The sequence below is a fragment of the Euprymna scolopes genome, chromosome 27 (assembly GCF_053919585.1).
Source record: "Euprymna scolopes isolate OS-2025 chromosome 27, ASM5391958v1, whole genome shotgun sequence".
Classification (NCBI taxonomy): domain Eukaryota; kingdom Metazoa; phylum Mollusca; class Cephalopoda; order Sepiida; family Sepiolidae; genus Euprymna; species Euprymna scolopes.
Genome location: NC_136508.1, coordinates 92,269,620 through 92,293,163, shown reverse-complemented (window position 1 = coordinate 92,293,163; position 23,544 = coordinate 92,269,620). Strand labels below are relative to the sequence as shown.

The 23,544-nt window shown below is 38.9% G+C and overlaps 2 protein-coding genes across 2 annotated transcripts in view; one reads left to right on the top strand and one right to left on the bottom strand.

Moving 5' to 3' along the window:
- The window catches only part of LOC145248744 (uncharacterized), a 164,968-nt gene extending 146,741 nt beyond the window's left edge, over positions 1-18,227 (bottom strand). The window contains exons 1-2 of the mRNA XM_080110390.1: positions 18,119-18,227; positions 16,125-16,262 (exon numbers count right to left, since the gene is read on the bottom strand). Coding sequence (XP_079966516.1) covers positions 16,125-16,262; positions 18,119-18,227 — 247 coding nt within the window. The remainder of the gene's footprint in view (positions 1-16,124; positions 16,263-18,118) is intronic.
- A 3,980-nt stretch (positions 18,228-22,207) lies between these two features.
- LOC145248743 (uncharacterized) lies at positions 22,208-22,795 on the top strand. The gene has a single exon (XM_080110389.1). It carries the CDS (start codon positions 22,208-22,210, stop codon positions 22,793-22,795), a length of 588 nt encoding a protein of 195 aa, XP_079966515.1.
- Positions 22,796-23,544: the final 749 nt, after the last annotated feature.

Here is a 23,544-nt window from a genome sequence, read left to right as displayed (position 1 = left end):
CGAGCACATTGATCTTAGTGGCTGCACCGGTGTCCGTGTAGATCTCGACAGTTCCAGCTCCACAGCATGTCTGAGTCTCACCTCCTATCGTGGTGACTTTGATCTTTCTCTTAGTCCAACTTGGACACAGCCTGGCGCTCACTATAGTATGCGAACAACCTGAGTCGAGAAGTGCTGAGCAGGGTATCCTGTTTACGTAGACGGTCATCACTGGTTTCGCCTTGTTCAAATTTTGCTCGGGGAGCAGGGCGGCACTGACGTCCTCTCCCCTGATATGTTTCCCGCACAGTTTTGGGCTAGATGCCCCAAACCGCCACAATTAAAACAGCGCACACGCCGCCTGTTGGTGCAATTCCTTGCAAAATGTCCGCGTCGGCTGCAGCGAAAACATTTCCCATTGCTTGCAGGGTTTTGATTCGGAATCTCCTGAGCGCCAATCTGGCCTGTCTGTGTCGCCATCACAACTGGTTCCCCCAGGTCCTCCTCATCTTTGATGATGGCTCGAGCACATTCCATCAAGTGTTCCATGGTCGATGTTGAAACGCTGGTTGAGGCTCTCAGTAGCTGCTTCACCCGAGTGAGAAGGCCCACCACAAACGCGTACGCGAGCGTCTGCTCCGACACCCCTCCACCGAACATGACTGCGAGTTTCTTTAACTCCGCGAAGAAAACGTCCACGCTTTCCTCCGGTAGAAGTTTTCGGGAAGAAAATTTCTCATAGGCCGTACAAGGATCCATGGCGAATGCCTTGTACAGTGCAGCTTTAATTGCGGTGACATCTCCTTTTTCGGCAGCACTGAGTTGCTGATATACACTCAAGGCCCACCCAGCCAATCTCAGGGGAATCACAGTGTGTACCCTTTTTACCTCACAAAGGTCGCACGTCAGCTCGACCCTTTCAACCCAGTCGACAATGGACATGGACCCGTCAAACTCGGGTATGAGCTTTAAGTCGAATTTCGACTCGGTCATAGTCCTAGAGGCCAAACTGCCGAGATAGCTCGTAGAAAAATGTGTAAGGAAAGTCCTTTAAAAAAAATTACTGCGCCCTCTGTAGATGTATAAGGAAAAATTCAAGATGGCGCCCGACTCTCTGTTTAACACGGTAAGTTCAGGAAAAGATGTTATAAATGTTGCAGCAATTCAATAACCAGTATACACCGGTTCTGCACGGAATCCAACTAGCAAGGTGTCTAGACGGACGCGAACGGTTACTCAGACCGGACCCAACAATGGTAAGATATCCTCACACGGCATGCGAAGCAACAGCAACACGATTCCCCGACCAACTCAATCGTCGCTCCCCCAACGTCCTTTTCATCACCCGCTTTTATGGTCGTTGTAGGCCGGCTAAATTTGCATATTGCGAGAATTCGTGTGACTTTGCAAGATATCATCCTTTACAAAAGACGGCGGCCGCCATCTTGATCTTTATCTATTTTCGGTCGGTGACGCCGAGCCGGTCTCGAGGTAAGTCTTTCCTTTTCGTCCGTCTCTCTTACGCCCCCACACAACACACAAACAAGCAGGCGCTTATCTCCTGGATGCACATTACAAAAACAACAAAGAAACAGATGCATGTTTGCTCATTGGCTACAATAAATGGGTACAACTAGGACTTGCACTTTATCTTTAAAAATCAACATATATATCTATAACAGTTGAAGCATAAAGATTCTAGAGCAATATAATAAGGCATTAAAACTAGTCTACTTCTTAACTATTACCACGGACAGAACTATTACGATGAAGTACTGTCAACAAATGGATGAAATGTATTAGAAACTTTGACAACAACACTCAGCATTAGTTAACAGAAAGTTCCAATTCTTCTCCATAATAATGCCCGACCATATGTTGCTAAATTGACTCTGCAGACGTTGAATGAATTGGGCTATGAAACTCTGCCTCATCCGCCATACTCTCCAAACTTCTCACCTACAAACTACCACTTTTTCAAGCATCTCGACAACTTTCTGCATGAGAAATGCTTCAAAAACCGAAGCGATATCAAAAATGCCTTAAGCAACTTCATCGCCACCAGAACGCAAGATTTTGATGTAATTGGCATAAATACACTTGTTTTGTGTTGGTAAAAATGTGTTGATTCTGATGGTGCTTATTTCGATCAATAAATTTTTATTTGAGCCAAGATATGTTCATGTGAATTTAAAAGTTAAAAACCACAAGAACTTTCTTGTCAACCTGATAATGGAGCATTCAAAGTTTAGTTTTGCATTGCGTGTTAGTTTATTCCTTTAGGATATGCAGCACTTCCACTTGTTAACTGTTACCCCCTCCTTGGAAGTTGACCAGAGATTGGAGTTTCAAAGGAATAAACAGACGAAACCATGAAACTTTACCTGGAGGTAAAGTAGAAACCACCAATTAATAATTTTCAAACGTGAACTAATCTTTAGTGGGACACAATGTTCAAGGTTTTAATTATCTGGTGCAAAAATGTAGAAGGATTCTGTTAATCATACTCCAAAATATCCCATAGAAAACTTCCATTGCTAAAGTGAAGTCAGGTTGAGTCAAATTAACTCGGAACAGAAGTCTTTTAAATTCAATTGGAGAAACTGTTGGAATTAGAAGCTGTAGCAGATGAAAATTGCAACAAGCACAAGCAGGAGCGAATTCTGGCAGTTTAAGATTTTAAATCTACTTTCTTCCTGGCTTGTCCAATCACAGGCCAGCTCTCAGTCATGTGACCGAGTGTATAAAACATGAAATCGGCAACAAGCTCTCTCTCTTTCTCCCTGGCTACTGCTGACAGCAGACATAACCTGGGACCTTTGGTCCCGGGCTAGTGTGAGTACATACAAGCCAACACGGCTATCTTCAAACACCGACTTGCTTCCACGTGTGGGTCACACACATACTCTCTTTTCTACCATGGGACTCTAATCCTTTGCCTCCGTCTCTACATGCACGCACGCTCCTATAGCACCTATACACAGGAACATTTTTCTCATGAAACTGGGCTGTCTAATCAACGTCTCCACATCAGAAACTCTTTTCACAACTACTATAAATACAAGAACATATGAACAATGAACTAATTTCTCTTTCAACAAACCTTTCTAATATCCAATCTATGTTTCCAAACAAAAACACATTCAGCTACTAATCTGTTTCTCTCTTATACATGCTATTAACGAAGATAACCAATAAAGTTGTTTTTTAAATGTTAAAATGACAATTTCTTTTGTTTTATCTTTACAAAGCATTTTAAAAATGAGAGTCTCCTTTTGACATACCATTTAGAACCACAGGTTCTATAAATATTGAAGCAAGATAATAGAAAATGAAAATTTTAATTTTAATTTTAATTGTGTGTTGGCTTATCTGAGACTTCTAAGAAATTGAAGAATCGAAATGAAGGGAAATAGAGAGCTTACCTCGGATACGTCAATTGTGTTTTGGGCCGAGCGAAAGGGAGGGTTCCAAGATGCCGTCCATGGGTTTTTATTAGCGTTTACCCCATGCAATAATCGAAGAATCACGTTTGCTCTTGCGCGATTATGCAAATACATAATTCCCGGCTGCTATAAAGGCAGGACACTGGACAGGAGTCATGGGCATCCTGCAGAGTGTGTGTAGGTGGTCCTGGCGATTGGATTGTTCTTTGTGACAAATCACGTGCCTGTGAGAAGCGAGTTTTTTTTTCTTTCTGTTTTTTGTCTTCTTCTTTCTCTACAGGGTTTTTATTACAGACAAGAAATCCTTCTCTTCTAGAGGTGGGCGATACTGACTATTTCCTATCTGTGTTCCTGTTTTTTTTTTGCCTACTACATTTTGCTTCAAGCTATTTTGCCGTGACTATGGTGAAGGTGCGGATAAGCAGTGATATTATCATGCCATTCTCTGGCAAGGGAGACATTATAGCATGGCTGAAAAAAGTGAGACTTGTGGCACAACTTCAGCAGGTGGATGATGTAGCGAGTCTGTTACCTTTATATCTGGAAGGTGATGCACTGGCCCTCTAGATGGAAATGGAGGAGGACGATCAAAAGGAAATAGACCAGATTGGGGCCCGATTAAAGGAGGCATTTACCGATGCGTTTGCAGCATACAGAAAAATAACTATGGTTAGATGGGCTAGCGGATGTGTGGATGTTTACACCAACAAAATATCAGGCAGTTGGTTGGATTGGCTGGATTCGCAGGAGATGGCTTAGAGAGATGCACAAAATTGACTTTCGTCACTGGGTTCGCCATGTCAATTGTTCTTCAACAGGTGCTGAACATTAAAGTCCTGACCATGGGGGAGCTAATGTCGAGAGTAAGAATTTTGACGATGACTGGGGAACAAAATCAGGATGTGGTTGCAGCCACACGCTCACCCAACAACAACAGGGCCCAGAATATTCCTGTTAGTGTGACCTGTTTCCAGTGCAGTGTTAAAGGCCACCTTGCAAAGGACTGTCGAAAATGCGGAACACAGTGTTACCGCTGTGGTGAGAGTGGACACTGGGCTCGGAACTGCTTGGGAAATGAGCAAGGGGAGGACGCATAAGCGCCAGTCTCCTTCCCCACCAAGATGCGAACACGACGCTCCCGGTGATAAGCATCCATGTTGATGGGATGTGATGTTTGGCGCTTATTGATACAGGCTGCTCTAGGACGATTTTACATGCAGACTGGTACCGGTCTTGGAGAAAAACGAACGTGAATGTCAAAACGATTGGTGGAATGTCCCATGTGTGCTGTGGTGTTTGAGTGGTCTCTATGTCCACTGATGAATGTGCGTCCACCAGAATCGATGTGTTGGTGGTGCGTGGCAAACCGCTGGGGTTTGACTTACTTCTAAGGATGAATGCTATAAAAGCTCTGGGAGGTGTCGTTGTCAAGCCTACAGGATCAGTGCGGCTGGGCGGCAGGAAAAATATTAAATGTGCAGCCATTTCTATTAATGAACCGGATTTCACTGCCACCTTTGACCATCAAAACCGAACGTGGATCGCATCGTGGAAGTGGTCTGAGGACCACCCCCCTGAAAGGCTACACAATCGAGTGTCAGAATACCCAGTGCCGGCAGAAATCCGTGAAGAATACACGCAGGAGCTCCGCACCTGGATTGATAATGGTTGGCTCGTGCCATACTCAGAGAATAAATTGGGACCTCCCAAAGGCCTAATTCCCCTGATGGCTGTGATACAGCAGAACAAAACCAAAGTGCGCCCAGTGATGAACTACCGGGAGCTAAATCATTACGTAGACACATTTACGGCCAACGCAGATGTTTGTGCGGGTAAACTGTGCGAATGAAGATAAAAAGGTACAGGATCTCAGGAGAGCATACCTACAAGTCCAGGTGCATGAGACACTGTGGTCATACCAGACTGTGGAAATCGACGGGAAAAAATACTGTCTGACCCGTCTGGGGTTTGGTTTGAATGTGGCTCCCCTGATAATGAGAGCAATTGTCAGCGAAGTATTATCTCAGGAAGAAGTTGTTAGCTGCGCAGCATCTGCTTACATTGATGACATTTTTGTCAATGAAGATGTAGTGTCCGTGACTCATGTAAGAGAACACCTAGTGCAGTTGTAGTTGGAGTGCAAGAACCCGGAGCGTTTGAAGGACGGTGCACGGGTGCTGGGATTGGCGGTCAGGATGGAACCCAGTGAACTGCAGTGGAAGCGAGGAAATGCAATTCCAGAGGCTCCCAGCATTGTTACACGACGAACAATGTTTTCCTTGTGTGGTCAACTTGTCGGGCACTTTCCGGTGTGTGGTTAGCTTCATGTGGCTTTTGGAATACTCAGAAGAAGAGTAAGTTCGGTAACAAAGGGCTGAGATGATGAAGCAAGGTACGCCGTACTTCATCATATGATATTCAAAACCTTAAAATCTGCACAGCAGAACGATCCAGCTCAGGGAAATTGGTGTGTGGACGGCAAAAGCTGAATGTATGGGTCGATGCTAGCTTCCTAGCAATTGGTGCAGCCTTGGAGATGTGCAAAACTGTGTTGGAAGATGCATGTTGGCTGCGACCTGAAGATGACTCTCAACATATCAACTTAGCCAAACTGGATGCCGTATTGAAAGGCATCAATTTGGCTCTTCAGTGGCAGAACAAGGTGCTACACATGAAGACAGATTCTGTCCGTGTATACCATTGGATTTCAGACACGCTAACTGGATTAAGCACTCTCAAGGAGCTCGTGAAAGAGTACAGGCTGACAGTGGACGTGATGCTGGTTCCATCAGCACGAAACATCACTGACCAATTGACATGAGTACCACAGCGATGGTTTGAGGCAATGAAAAAGAAAAACGGTGATAGGCGTGGTTCACATAGATGAGCTGGATGAGTCAAATCATGGCTATTCACAAAGGTAGTGGACATCCGGGGGTGTGATGTACTACCTACTTTGTCAGAAGAAGTTGCCCAACCGTGACAAAAGCAACAGTTAAAACAGTCATACGGAAATGTGAGGAATGTCAGTCCATTGACCCAACACCAGTCAGGTGGGGAAAGCTGGAAGTTAACGAGAATTGGCAGAGAATTGGAATGGATATCATGCATTATGGCACCTTCCATTTTTTTAACTCTAACAGACCGTGATCCATCGCGTTTCTCCATTTGGAGGAAATTGGCAAGGCAGGACTCAGCAAGCGTGATTCATCAGTTGGAGGCAGTGTTCCTCGAACGTGACTCGCTGCATGAAATCCTTTTAGACAATGACACGGCTTTCTGCAGCAAAGCATTCCAAGCATTTGCACATAAATGGGGAGTTCACTTGCGATTCCATTGTGCATACGCTCCAGCTGGGAATGGCATAGCGGAGCAATGTCACCGTACAGTGAAACGAATAGCAGCTAGAATGCGATGTCCCATACAGGAGGCTGTCTACTGGTATAACATCACACCAAGAGATGACACATCACCCTTCACTGCGCCTGCCAACAGGATTTATTGATACGAGGTTCGAGTAAAGGAGACCAATCTCGCAACAGCGTCCCCAGGTCCCAAGAACAGCTCTTACCAGATTGGAGATCGCGTGTGGGTCAAAAGACTGCAAAATCGATGTACCACGAGGTTCGGCAAGGGTGAGGTGACCAAGGTAATCAGCCCTCAATCGATTTTGGTGGACGGTGTGACTCGCCACGTGATAGGTCTGCGCCCTCGCCATTATGTTGTTACATCGGAGGAAGGGGAAGACTCAGACAGTACAATGTCTTCTGAAAGGACAGAGTATGATGCACATACTGAAGAAGCGGAAGAGAGACCACCCGTCTTGCCATTACGAAGGAGTACCGACAAAGACAGCTACTACCCCCCTGCCCTGATTGTGAAACATCGCCTATGAAACAGACTGGTGGCAATAACGGTGGTAATGAGGAAGATGACAAGGAGGAAGTCCCGCCTCCGGTTCTTCGAAGAAGTACCCGACAAAGACGACTACCCTCCTGCCCCGTTTGTGATCATGAGATCACAGGGGAGTGTAGCAGAATTAGCAATAACCGAAATGAGGGGAAATAGAGAGCTTACCTCGGATATGTCTGTTGTGTTTCGGGCCGAGCAGAAGAGAGGGTTCCAAAATGGCATCCATGGGTTTTTATTAGCGTTTACCCCATGCAATTATCGAAGAATCGCGTTTTCTCTCGCACGATTATGCAAATACATAATTCCCAGCCGCTATAAAGGCGGTACACTGGACAGGAGTCATGGGCGTCCTGCAAAGTGTGTGTAGGTGTTTCTGGCGATTGGATTGTTCTTTGTAACGAACCACGTGTCTGCGAGAAGCCAGTTTTTGTTCTTTCTGTTTTTTTGTCTTCTTCTTTCTCCACGGTAATTACAGACAAGAAACCCCTCTCTTCTACTACATTTTTCTTCTTTTTATTTAAATTTTTTTACAATTCTTAAACTCTGAGGTCAACTTCATCATTAAATTTATAATATCACAAGATGACATCCACCAATGACGTTTTTTCTATGATAATTATATCATTATTTTAAAACACCAAACAATTTTATAATAAACTAGAGCACTTGTGACCCATTAGGTCAGTATTTATTATGTATATTATTAAATATTTCTCTCATTCCTCCTCTATTTCCTATCCTTATCGTTTTTCTATTTCAAATGATTGTTATCAAGAAAGAAATATTTACTTGAAAATAGATGATGTCATAATGGATAAATGATAGCGTTATGATAGTGTAGCAGGAATTCTTGCTGATTGCATCTTCGAGATGAACCAAGAAATTGAAGAATCAAAAAAAGTATTGCACAACGTGTTTATCTGAGGTTGAATCTTTAAAACAGAAAATAGCTTCTAGATGAACTAGGACCCACATCAACAATTAATATATAAATAAAAATGCACCAGAAAAAAGTTAGAGGTTATATCGACTGAAAAGTGAGAATAACTTCCACGAGAAGAGTAGTTAGAATCATCCAAATGATACAAATTATTTTTTCTCATTTTGTGGTTTGATAAAATTTTTAAAACCATTGTTTTCCTAAGTGATTACTTACTAGCATCTACAAAACAGCAAAGTTACATACGGTTTGCCTTTAATAGTGAGGGAAAATCAAACTACACTATAATGAACTTCTGTTGATCAGATGATAACATATATCCAGTTTGTTGCTAAGGTTGCTAGAAAAATGATTGAATCATTTAATTACTTCTAATGACTCTAGATGCATTTGTCAGCGTCAATGGACTGAAGATTTCCTATTAGCCCGATCAAATAATTAAAAGACGTCAAACAAATTGCAACACAATTTTTTTTTATACCATACATTCCTATAAAAAATCTAAACATATTAAAAGTCTTGCAAAATCGACTAATGGGAAATATGAAAATGTAATATCATTTATTACTTTTTTTACTCTTCACGCCAAACAAGGCGTATTGCAATTTGGACATAGGGGACTACTATTTAAAAGTGTGCCTAAAACAGCCTTGACAATATCCTCAATCTATTTCTTCAAATACATGTTTCCTGTGAATATTAAATCAAGGAGCTTTGATGATCAACTCTCAGGTAAAGTGCTATTTGTAATGGCAATTGTTGGTTGAAAAGTTTTTTCGTAGTTGTCAAAGGAAAGAAGTTTAGTCTAAGTAGCATTAAATGTAACCATCTTTCTTGGAAAACAAATCTAATAAACATAGATTTATACAGATGTTATCTGAATGTTTGGAATATTTCAGCGTATCGATGCCAATGTTGATGTTGACTGGATGATTTATGTTCAAATGAAAAATGCTGTCAGCCAATTGATTGCAATCGTTAGTTGCAAACACCCTTTTTAGGAAAAGGGAAAGCCATCTTATTATGTATTAATCTAGTCCAGCAAAGAATAAAGTCTTCAAAAGAGTTAAATAATTGACTAACACGAATATGGATATTGTTGGAACATTAAAAATGGTTTGTTAGTAAAAAATAAACAGAAAAATGTATTCTTGGAAATGCTATTATGAAAGATTGTTGACTATAGAGTTTTCATGGAACTGAGACAATCTAGAAGTTGCAGAAGTGGTATCTGGTGCAGCTATAAAAATTGAGGTAGAAATGGTACAAGAAGCTATAAGAACATTAAGGCTGGAAGAACCTCCAGTTTTCTTACAGAAATGTTAAAGGCCATGGGTGAAACAAATCAGATGAAAAGAGGTTATTCCAAAAGAATGAGAAATTAGTACAATTATAAATTGCAGATTACAAGGTCATCCATATATAAAATGTCATTAAAAATTAGTACAATATTATCAAAATAAAATGGAAGCAGAAAAAAAACAGTTGGCACAAAATAAAAGATTTGAGATGACCCTTCAGACCCTACAGAAATAGAAATTATTGGAATTTTTGTTAAATGGATGGCAAAATTGGTACAGACAAAACTTGTTCTCTGAGAACACGATTTGTAACAACGTTGATAAATGGGAGGTGATGGTGGTTCAGTGGTTAATGACATAGACTGACGATCTGGGTGTCTCAAGTTTAAATTCTATTCATTCCACATAATCACTTTCACTTAGGATGTTGGCAACCTTCATGTGATCCCTCCCATATATACTAGATGTCTTTCTAGAAAAACATTTGACTAGAAAAATATTTGGAAAACTAATGCCAACAATAGAATTTTTGGATTCATAGAAAATGAATGACTGTTGAATGAGGCTATTTATTTTTCCTCATATTTCAGGCATTATGAAAACATATACGGACAGTGAAAACTGAGCACATTTCAAACAAGTTTGGTTGTTAAGGAAATTGAGCAGAGTGGAACATATAAAATTGGTAAATTATATTTTACCTCAAAAGAATAGCGATCGAAAATTTAGTGAAGCGATACAATTTTAACCCAATTATTTAGTCCAAAACATCTGTCTTCCACAAAAGGTGGAAGTGCATAAACTTTAAAAAAATAGATGAGTGACCACTGTATGTATGTACAACAATATCTTTCTGCAAAAAATTAATGTTGTCAAATATATCAAGACTTGATGCACCAACTTAAGCTTCCATAATTAAGTTTATTTTTTAACTAAAATTTGTAAAAGAAAAATATGTAAAGCAATAGACTTCATCTCTAGATCCGAGCGATCGTTATCCCTGAAATATGTAAATAATCAAAGGAGATTATACAAACATGGGATTGCAAACAAGTGAATTTGTCCACTTATCTAAACAGTGAATAAGTGTCCAAATAATTTGTGTGTAACGCTTTGTCGAGACTGTGTTTATATTTTCTCTCTATTGCCTCCCCAATAGCGGAGTTACTATCTTTAAAAGCATTTCTGAGAAAATTGACTACATCCTATCTGCTCATCTGCCAGCTAATATTCGTGTCTGTGGAAACTTCAATGTTCACAATGTGGAATGTTTAACTCACTCAAACAAGATCGGTGATGAGGGGAGGTTCTGTCATGATTTCTCCATTGCTTATGACCTCACTCAGATTGTTCATGGACCCACCAGTGTGCCCGATAGTGATGATCAGTATTCAAGTCTCCTATACCTTTTTCTCACAACTTGCCCTGAACTGTGTTCAGCCTCCGTTCTGTCTCCACTTGGATCTTCCAACCACTCTGTTATATCAGTTAAGATAAAAATGAAATATAATAAGTCCTCAGATGTACCTCTCTATCGTACAGTATATGGATACTCTATGGCTGACTGGGATAGCTTCCGTACATTTATCTACCTCTGCATTCCATGTTTAAAAAGGATGTGTCGTCTATAGTATCAGATCTGACGGAATGGTTAATTGTAGGTATAGACCATTTTATACCCTCGAAAAAGTTCCAGCAAAACCCTAATAGCCAGCTGTGTTTCTCTCCAGAATATGCTACTGCCATCGCGCACAGAAATCACTTTTTCTATAGCTACCAATTTAATAGATGTACTGAGACTAAAGCTGCTTTCAGGACTGCCAGCAACTACTATAAAAAAGTAATAAAAAATGCAAGAGAGCTGTATGCTTAGTTCGTTAAATTCAAAGTAGCTGAGCAGCGGCTTGGTTCCCACCAGTTTTGGCAAATAGCAAACAGAATCCTGAACAGAAGCATGTGCTCTATCCCAACTATCATCAATGGACCTGAGGCCATCTCGTCAGCATCAGACAAAGCCAAACTCTTTTCCAAGATCTTTGCAGCTAATTCTACCCTTTGCGACCTAGGCCATCAACCCCCAATATTTCTTCCTGTATCAGAAAACATGCTATGTGATATACAAATATCTGTATGTGATGTTGCCAAGCTAATCCAAAACTTTGATTCCAGTAAAGCAACCGGCCCTGACGGTATTCCGATTATAGTACTCAAAAAACTTCAATCAGAACTAGCACCCATACTTACAAAACTATTTAAACGTTGTCTTAAGGAGAATTGCTTCCCATCACCCTGGAAAATCTCATCAGTATGCCCTGTATTTAAGAATCCAGGTGATCGCTCTTCTCCCTCTCGGTACAGGCCAATAAGTCTCCTGTGCGTCACGAATAAGTTGCTGGAATCTGTGTTACATAGAGAAGTAATCAACCATCTCAGCAAAAATAACCTTCTTAGTGACATGCAATATGGTTTCCATTCTGCTAGATTTACAGCAGATGTGCTTACAGCTATATCTTATAGGATTAGCCAATCTCTCAATGGAGGCAATTGCTCTTGATATATCAAAGGCCTTTGATAGAGTATGGCATAAAGGGTTACTTCACAAGATCTCCAGCTACGGTATAGCTGGAAATGTCTTCTCAATTATTAAATCATTTCTCTCTGATAGGTTCATAAGAGTAGTGGTTGATGGGCAGAAATCAGAAACTCGCAGTATTAATGCTGGAGTTCCTCAGCCCAACTCTCTTCCTGATCTACATTAATGATCTTCCAAATCACATCCTTACATCATTCCTAGACATTTATGCTGATGACACTACTATCTATGGTAGCACATCTAAGACTGTAAATGACCAAGTTCTCTCTGATTCTCTCTCCTCTGATCTTGAACAAGTGGTGCAATGGGGAAAGAGGTGGCTTGTTACTTTTAACGCATCTAAAACCAAGCTTTTATCTTTACATTATCAACGCTCTGATCCCCATCTGGCATCAATTGAAATGAATGGCTCTCGTCTTGGGGAGGCCTTATGTTTTGACAAGCTTCTGGGCTTGACCTTTACTCCTGATCCGAAATGGAGCACATACATTAAATCCGTTGCCAAGGCTGCTGGAAAAATGGTAGGATCCTTCTATCGATATCTCACTGCTGATGCAATTCTCTATCTATATAAGAGCCAAGTACGTCCAAAGATAAAGTACTGTTGCCACATCTGGACCAGAGCTGCTAGAAAGGACTTATCCTGCCTTGATAGGGTTCAAAATAGACTTCATAGCCTTGTAGGGGATGTCATTTTCTCTTCTCTGCAAGCTCTTTCTCACAGAAGAGATGTTGCGATCTGTCTCTACTTTATCGTTATTTTCATGGCAAGTGCTCGACTGAGCTCCAATCTTTGGTCCCCTTCCGCATCGCCAAACTTCACAAGAAACACCTGTCTAGCAGAAAACACTATCAATAATTTCCCTCACTCTTTCTCTGTGCCTAAACCTAAACGTAAAAAATGAACAAAGCTTCTTTCTTAGAACTGCACACCTACGGAATTGTCTTCCGTTTTACTACTTTCCAGCTGACTACAATATGGTTGTCTTCAAGTCTAACATAAACAAGTTTTTGATGAGCTGTTCCATATAAGTTAACAAATTTACCGAATTTTTATAACTAACGATTACTATATTGTCCAATTATCTACTGTACACTCTTTAACACTTATCCTCGAGTGACCTCTTGGCCTTGATAAGTGGGGATGCTTATGTAAAAACAAAGAAGAAGCAGTTTTATCCCTCAATGTTGATGGCACTTTTTTCATTGGGTGCAGAACGCTGATGTCATGAGGAAATCAACCATTAGCCAATAAAGAGATGCTGTTCTTCCAAAGCAATTTATACGAAAATCAATTTGTATTGCTAATTTACGTGGAAATCAATCAGTGTTGTTATTATTGAATTGTTTAAATCTTATGATGCCTTCTAAACAAAACACAAAAGTTTAATGAAAATGAACTTTTCAAAAACACAAAGCCTATATTTGATCACTTTGTTTGCTAAAGTGAAAATGCACACAGAGTTCTAATTTTGACGCATCATGTCCTGCAACCATGTTCAGTGCCATGAATAAAGTTAATAAATATGTAATGGAGACAGTCGACAATAGAACTGATGATGCATTCAAACAGTTAATCACTTAATTGTTACAATTTTTCTATCAAAACCAAATCGTTACGAAAATCACACTCAAGATGAGAACCGTAGTTCGATGAATGCAAATAATACAAATCAATATCTTTGTTGTAACAATCTGTACTAACTCAGTTTGTTCATTGAACATTTATTTCAGTTTCCTTATTTGCCATGTTTCAATTTTGTTCATATTTGTATTTGTTTTTGTATTTCACTCGAGGTAGACCAAATATGAAGTGATAATTCAAGAGTGCACGTTTGAAGAGATGTCTCACTTACAATGTCATTTTAATACAGAATCAATATGAAAAACAAATATAAACAATAAAAAGGTTTTATATAAATTCAAACATACAAAATTAACATATGAACTTGAAAGCAAGTAAAAAAATGTTGTATTGAATTGCTTGCAATAATAAATGTTGATCATTTCCTGATGTGGTGGATGTGAATGTATGAGTGTGGTTATCGATAGCGAGACATGTGTCTTTAATTGCATATATGCATGTCAGTAGCAAGTATGTGTGAAAAGCTTGATAATAGAACCGTACAAGATAAGGAATGATGAAAAGTTCATGAAGTTCAAATCTAAGGTGTTGGCTATATGTTATATTATAACCCTTTTTAAGAATTCAAAACACAACAACCATTGGTGTAAGCAACAGTCCGTTTTTTATTTCTCCTGTTGTTCTTGCTTATGGTAGATAGATAGATAGATAGATAGATAGAGAGAGAGAGAGAGAGAGAGAGAGAGAGAGAGTGGGGGAGCGACAGAGAGAATTATCGTGGCGTCCACTTGGTTGACAATCAAATCTCCAACTGCAATCTTTTTCCTTCTGTCACTTTTTCCTGTCAATCTTTTCAAAACATCCACGTAACCAGATTCCTTTCTGTTACATTTTTCATAACAATAACAAGCTTTGTTTATATTTGTGAGAAGTATTGAAACAATTCCCGTTTAGCTTGTCAATTTCTGACATTTCATCCGCGGACGCGTGCCACATTTTAATTCATGAACATAAATATATGTATATACACCTATACACATATATATACTAGCATGTCAACCCGGCTTAGACCGTGTCATTCGTGTAACATATATAAATAAAGTTCAAATCTAAGGTGTTGGCTATATAAATAAAGTTCAAATCTAAGGTGTTGGCTATATAAATAAAGTTCAAATCTAAGATGTTGACTATATAAATAAAGTTCAAATCTAAGGTGTTGGCTGTATAAATAAAGTTCAAATCTAAGGTGTTGGCTACATACATTTAAAGAGAAAAGAGGTACCATTGGTAAAAGATATGTCAAGAAATATGCAACAAACCATATGAAATAAAACCCAATGAATGCCATTAAAAATAGTTGGATCCTAAAGTTACACTCATGGCATGGTTTGCAAAAAAGGAGTAACATTTGCTTTGAGTTCTATTTTGAAAATGAAAGATTTATCAAGGGAGGTAACCCAATCTTTTAATAGAATTTTTATGGGTGATTTTTGAAATCTAAACAAAACAATGCAGATATTAGTCTCTTGTTTTGCTTGTCAATTAATACCCAATCATTTTAAGTAGTTTGGACTATTTACTTACAACCAAATGCTCGAGTTTGTACTGGTTTGTTTAGGGAAAGCGATTATCCTTCTTTCAGTGAAGAGAAGCTCAACATCACCAGAGACAATACGCAATTAATTTTGAATATCAATTCCAATTACTCATTCCGCAAAAATTTTAAATGGTGGAGTAAAATTCTTCTACCTTCAAGTTTTTAATTCATATACGTTTTAGTAATTAATTAGAATTAACATTTACTCATCAACATAATTTGATGCATTCGTTCAGTCTCCAAAGACAAAGGATACCCCTTGTAGAGGCAGCTGTGCATGTTATTGTGAGGCAAAGGTTGCACAATCCCTAATCACACCTCTCCTGAATCGGCACTGTTTGAGCCCAGTGGCAAGGAGAAGTCCAGGACGATTGGAAACAATGCCAAGTAGAGAGTACATACAGCACCTGGAATTCCCAAATGGTCACCCATTTAGTGCTGACCAGGTTCAATGTTGCTTAACTTCGATGCTCAGCAGACACCAGTGTGGAAACGTGATTACATGATACTCAACATAATTACAAGTGGAATTAAATATGTTCAATTGTAAATCTGATATGAAATATGAAAAGTAGTTATTTTTTAAATGATTGGATTTCAATGTTTTATTATTAACCATTAATATAATTTTCCATTCAATTTTTAAAATATTTCTTCATTCAAATTAATTGAAAAATTTGAATGAAATTTACTTTTTAATTATTTTTACTTCACAATATTTTCATATACATTTCAATTATTCTTTAAATATAATTCAATAAATTTGCTTACTTTCCTGGCAGTTATCTCCCTTGTATCCTGCTGCGCATTTCCCATCACTGCATTTCCCATTTGTTTTATTACATTTTCTGATGTCTTCACAATGACAGACCTTCGTACATTCACTGCCAAAGAAACCATTATTACATTCTGAAAAGATTGAAAAAGAAAACAATGACTTTAGTTATCAATAATGAATTTGCCAGCAGCATCTTTCAGCTGTTGTTTGCTCATCTGGTAGAAAATGAGCTAAAAAGATAAAATCACTTGCATTCTTCTCTTTTAGTGATACCATTCCACTCTCCAACAATTGCTGAATAATAATCGAACCATAAATAAAACAAACTTAAAAACATTATTAATGTGAAAAAGATTCATATTTTCATATTATATTTATAATATATACTATTTTTATAATGTATTTTTATTATTAAAAGAATTCGATTTGTTCTAACTTTTAGAAAGGGACAATATTAGTCCGTCTTAAAAACAGGCTGAGATTTTGAAAAACAAAAAAGAAATAGAGAGATTGTTGAATTTTATGTGAGAAGATATATTGACCCATGTTATATCCAATATACTTGAAGAGATGCATCTGCTAGAATTATTGTGAGAAAGAATGCAATATATAAGCTATATTGAATTGGAAATGAAAAGAAAAAAACGTGTTAGTATTTTTATTAGATAGAGATGGATAGTTAAAGTGATTGAAGTTAATCATGTAAGCGATCAAATCATAATTATTGGCGAGAGAATTGTCATATGTTTATGCACCATAATGTGACTTGAGTGAATATCTGAAAGATGAGTTTTATGACAGGCTTATTGCAGTAACTTGTAAGGTTGATGAGAAGGACGTACTTGTCGTAGGAGATTTGAATGGTCATGTTGGAAAGACTCCTGGTGATGTTGAGAGTATATATGGAAAAAATGGATATGCTGATAGGAATACAGAAAGAGATGAAATTTGTTTTTGTTGTGGACAAATTGGTTGCAAACACTTTTTTTTAGGAAAAGGGAAAGCCATCTTATTATGTATTAATCTAGTCCAGCAAAGAATAAAGTCTTCAAAATGGTTAAATAATTGGCAAAGACGAATATGGATACTGTTGGAACATTAAAAATGGTTTGTTAGTAAAAAATAAACAGAAAAAAGTATTCTTGGAAATGCTATTATGAAAGATTGTTGACTATAGAGTTTTCATGGAACTGAGACAATCTAGAAGTTGCAGAAGTGGTATCTGGTGCAGCTATAAAAATTGAGGTAGAAATGGTACAAGAAGGTATAAGAACATTAAGGCTGGAAGAATCTCCAGTTTTCTTACAGAAATGTTATGGCCATGGGTAAAACAAATCAGATGAAAAGAGGTTATCCCAAAAGAATGAGAAATTATTACAATTATAAATTTTTACAAAGGCAACAGGAATGCTTTAGATGGACATAATCAAAATTTAAAGCCATTTTCTATGGTCTACTGTGTTAGTTTGTTTATGCACATCTGTAATTGACGTTCTAAGGTATGAATATATTTGGATCTATAGCAGATTACAAAGTCATCTACATATAAGAAGCCATTTATCTCATTTAAACATTTTGCAATATTAAAGATTTTATATTGAATGGAATGACTGACAAAATATAAACTCGTGGAACTCCTTGTGTTCCTCGTTTGTTTCTAAAACCACTTTGCATGTTGGTAATTAAGCCATTGGTTTCCAAGTACCAGTTTAGTCTTCTATTTAACATTCTTTCAAAAGTTTTGCAAAGATAACTTGTCAATGCTATACATTTAAAATTTTGTGGAGTTGTACTCTCTCTTTTTGACTTAGGAATGGGGATGGGGATCCTGATAACTTCTTAATAGGTAGTTTTTCCTTGAACCATATTTGATTGAAGGTGTTGAAGTGATGCGTTATTGATTTCAGAGAAAGAAGACAACTTGTCAATACTTCTACTAATATTGTGACATTTCTTAATTTTTTAATATTTTGAGGGATTATTTTACTTGATATGGATTTTTGGATAAGGAAGGGTGATAGTGGTTCATCAGAAGTAACTTCTTGCACTATGAAGTGTGGAAAGGCTTTATTTGCATTGTCATTGTCCAAGTCCATCTCAGACTCTACATGTGGTCTATTAGTTTTTTTTTTATTCATAATAAGGTTAGAAGGTTTATCAGTCATGCTTCTCATCCATCTCGGAGCCCTTTATGGAAGGAGAAAAATCCCATTTGCTTTGGTCCTACAGGTCTACGTGGCTGGTATACTCAAACATGGGCAGGATTCATAATATGTGGTTTTACCCACCCAAGTATAGGTTTTCTGTATATTTTTATTATTCCTGTCATTTACCTTTGTCCCAGCTGGATTGATCATTCAGCCACTGCTTTATTAAGTCAGGAAGCCAATATCTAATTGACGTTCTAAGGTATGAATATATTTGGATCCATGGCGGATTACAAGGTCATTCATATATATATATATATATATATATATATATATATATATATATATATATATATATATATATATATATGGTCTATAGGAGAAAATATCCAATAAAGCTACTTGTTTGTGGTAAGTCATGTTATTGGTTTGTCACACTGGGTCAGGTGAAAATTTGGTACTAGTGCATATTATAAACTGGATTTCTGTAAATCATTAAACTTTGTGGTTGCCTTTTTTTATTTTAAATAAAAACAGTTCTTAAATGTTATTGATTGATTTTGTTTTAGTTTTATTTTTAGTTTTAGTAAATAAAAAACATTTGTAAAAAGTAGTTTTTAGTTTAATAATAATAGTCACCTGTATATGTTATCAACAATAACACCTAAGTGAAATTAATCAATCCTAATCCTACCAAAATGCCAACTGCTTTTTTTCAAATTTATTTATTTAATGTACTTTAATTATATGCGCATATATTGTCTTTAACTCCTTGCTTCCATGCGAGCCGTTTTTTTTTTTTTTTTTAGCTTTTTACCAACTGTTGTTTATATCTTCTCTCTTAAATTTATTTATTTAATGTATTTTAATTATATGCGTATAAATTGTCTTTAACTCCTTGCTTCCATGCGAGCCGTCTGTAGTTAGAACTCGACTCGAAAAATGAATAGCCTAGTCAAAGAATACCGAACAGGAGCGAGGATTTATCTTCTTTTTTTTTCTACTATAGAAGACAGAAGAACTTTATTTAAGTAGTATACTTAATATCTGAAATTACCGTACGCTTGCTTGTATTAAAGTGTCCTCCATGATATCCATACCAAACCACTGAACTTGGCTTATAATTTAACTATCACTATATTTGTAACTGCAATATACATAATCTTAGCTGTGATACTAGGGCTAATTTTCTGAGTAGATGCAACACTCTGTGCCTGACCTTAATGACTACAATTCCAAATCCCAATGAACTAGGTGTTCCTCTTATAACTGGGGGAAAAAACCCTGACAGCTAGCTACGAAATCTTAATATACATTTTACCTCCAAGACGACTGCGTTTGTCTTACCTGCATGGCAAAAAATAAAAAAAAAACAAAAATTTTTTTTCCCTTTCTTCAAACTAAACCTTACCTGTAACTCAAAAATCCTAATGGAGATCTACTATCTGTAAATAAATAACTCCTTTTCTCTTGAATGCTAACAATCTACTCCTTCCCACCAAGCCGCCACTAAACTCCCACATTGCACCGCATTTGTACTGGAATCTCTAACTTCCAGCCCCTAACCCTCACATGCAAACTGTTTTAATAGCCATCACTAAACATCTATACATTTCTACCTCTAAGACATGCATTAGAGCTCATTCCTATCCAGTAAGGTATTTAACAGCCTAAGCACTCAGAAGCAGGTATTTAACAGCCAAAGTACTCAGAAGCAAAGCGATCTGCATTGTAACGATGTTATCGTTTCGTTTCGTTACAATCCTAGTTTTGTAACAACGTTATCATTTCGTTTCATGACAATCCTTGTTTTGTAACAACCACGCATGCGCACTGGAAATAAAGTGCTCCATGTTTTATATTTAAAACTAACAACACGCGTCTTTTCGTTTCTCTCTATTAACCAACCACACAACACGAGCTAACACAGCTTGACATGGTGACAGCGGCGAGATAAAGGGAAAAATAAAATAAAACAACGATAAAAGTAAGACATTATATTTTTTTTTTCTCTTTTCTTTTCGAACCAAAACTTCGTAAAACACACACACACACTCGTTGAAGCTCGCAACAACACTACTACTACTATGGCTAATATATCGATACCAGTTCCCATTCTCGACTGGGACTCGCCTAACACTGCAGAGTCATTCAAGATATTCCAACAACGTTTGGAACTTTATTTCACAGCGAAGGGAACTAAAGAAGAAGAGAAAGTGCCTATCATTCTACTCGCAACTGGTGAGGAAGGAATTCGTAGATACAACAGTTGGTCTATGTCAAACGGAGACCGGAGAGACGCCAACAAAATTTTCAACGCATTTTTGGAGCAGCTGGAACCGGCAACCAACCACCGTATATGTAGGCTCGAACTCAGTAGATACCAACAAAAACCTACCGAGACGACCGACATATTTCTAAACAGGTGTCGCTTACAGGTGAAGAAATGCGATTTCACAGCCCATGAAATGAACGAACGTTTAGTAGAAATACTGATAGCCAACATGCCCATACCGGACTTACAAAAAGAACTGTTGAACAAGCCGACGGGCTACACAATAGAAGAGGCTGTGAAATTAGCACGCACATATGAGGCTTCAGCCGTGTATATAAACAAAATACACCAACTACATGGCCTGTCACAGATAGACACCATAAATCGCGGTGGTCGCGAACGCCAGGAAGGCAACAGAAATACCAGCAACTTGTGTAAAAATTGTGGACGGGACCACCGTTTTGGCAAGGAGCATTGCCCTGCCAAGAACGACATATGCAGCTCCTGCGGGAAAATGGGCCATTGGGCCAAATTGTGCTTCTCAGCGAGACTCAGACCCAGGAAACAAGAAAAACCCTGGCACAAAAGCCGCAGCCAGCCAAGGCACAGACAACATGGAACAGGCCGAAAAGTCGACAGCGTTGCTGAGCATGACGACCGAGCCACAACAAAACTACATGCGGCGATGGAGCACCTCACATTCAGCACTATTAACAGTGAACATCCACTGCACAAACAAAAAACAACACAAAATGAAGCGTTTGTCAATATCAACGTTATATTGACAGACCACCCAGGTACGCACAGCCTCAAACTGAAGGTAGACACGGATGCACAGGCAAACACACTACCTTTACGCATATTCTGCAGTATGTGCCCCTTCGCCATAAACGAAGATGGAAACCCAATAACTGGATCACTAAACCCAACGAAATGTGTACTGACAGCATACAACAACACTGAAATAAAATGCCATGGCACCACAAACATCAGGTGCAAATACAAGGACTCTTCATGGCTCAACACTCAATATTATGTGGTCAACACTCCAGGACCAGCTATACTGGGCCTGCCAACATCTGTAGCCTTCAACGTTGGGACAATGAACCGCGCCATATCCGTTCAGCAACAACCTATCAACAGCATAGATGATCTGATGCGTTTATACCCCGACAGATTCGACCGCATTGGCGAGTTCAAGAAAACACACAAGCTCACTGTCAACCCTAACACTTCATGCCACATAGACGCACCAAGAAGAACGCCAATAGCCATGCGGGAGAAGATCAAGGCTGAACTAGACAAGGTGGAGTCACAGAATGTCATTCGTCGTATTGAGGAGCCAACTGACTGGGTAAGCTCCCTTACATATGTAACCAAACGCGACAACACAATAAGGGTCTGCTTAGACCCAAGGGCACTAAACAAAGCCCTAATGCGGCCGTATCATCAAATCCCAACAGTTGAGGAACTCAATCACCGGTTTGCAGGTGCAAAATACTTCTCAAAACTGGATGCTAAGGCAGGATACTGGTCTATAAAGCTTGACCAGGAAAGCTAGATCCTGACCACTTTTCAAACACCATTTGGAAGGTACTGCTTCCAACGACTTCCATTTGGTTTAAACGTGAGCCAAGAAATCTACCAGCTCGAGATGGACAGAATACTTGAGAAGTGCACAGGAGCATGCGGTATAGCGGATGATATTGTTGTATATGGCTTAACAGAACGTGAACATGACAACAACCTAAGGCACCTCATGGAAGTCGCCACACAAGAGGGCCTCACAATGAATTCCAAGAAATGTGAGATAAAACGCCAGGAAATCTCCTTCTTCGGAAATATATACACCCATTCTGGAATGAAACCTGACCCAGCAAAGGTACGAGACCTACAGGAAATGCCAGAACCACGCAATAAAACAGAACTGCAACAGTTTCTAGGTGTAATGACATACCTATCCCGCTTTATTAAGGATTTCAGCTCAAAAACCACTGTATTATGTGACTTACTTCACAAAGAGTCAGAATTCCAATGGGAGCCATACCACCAGACGGTTTTCAAAAACCTGAAGAGTGAAGTGTCTGAAACGTCCCTGCTTCACTACTTTGACCCCAAGCGCCCTATCTACTTACACTGTGACGCAAGTCTTCATGGAATAGGAGCAGCGCTTCTACAACCAGACTCAGCTGGCAATTTAATGCCTGTCTTATACGCAAGCAAGAGTCTGACACAAACATAACAACGATACGCATGTATCGAGCGGGAACTACTGGCAATCGTGTTTGGCACACATAGATTCCACACATATTTATAGGGTCATGGTTTCCAAATTGTCACTGACCACAAACCTCTTGTCATGATCATTGACAAATCTCTCACCTCAGCTCCAGCTCGCCTACAACGAATGCTAATCCAGCTACAGGGATATAATTTCAGATTATCCTACAACAAGGGATCCGAAAACATATTGGCTGATGGGTTATCACGCCTGCCATCACCCGGTAATTCGGACCCTATCGATCTGGATGTTCGAGTTGACACCATTCGTTTCTCTGCTGACCGCATTGAAAAACTGAGAGACTGCACAACAGCTGACCCTCTGCTTAACCAGCTAAGAGATACCATTGTCATGGGATGGCCTGAGACAATCAAGCAACTGCCTACCGATATCAGAGAATTCTGGAGCCTAAGAGATCAGCTATCAATTGATGACGGCCTCATCCTTAAAGGACAACAAATTGTCATTCCTCAGACCCTCCAAGAAGATATCCTAAAGCAACTCCACACCGCTCACTTAGGACAGGAGAAAACTAAACTCCTAGCCAAAGACACTGTCTATTGGAAAAATATAAACAGAGACATCGAACAATTCACAAACTCATGTAGCATCTGTCAACAACATCAGCCATTACAAATGTCAGAGCCTCTTCTGCAGCACGACATTCCGACAAAGCCATGGGATGTAGTTGGAACAGACCTTTTCGAGCT

Coding starts and splice junctions, on each gene's coding strand:
- LOC145248743 (XM_080110389.1), top strand. CDS start 22,208: ATGGACAGAATACTTGAGAAGTGCACAGGAGCATGCGGTATAGCGGAT.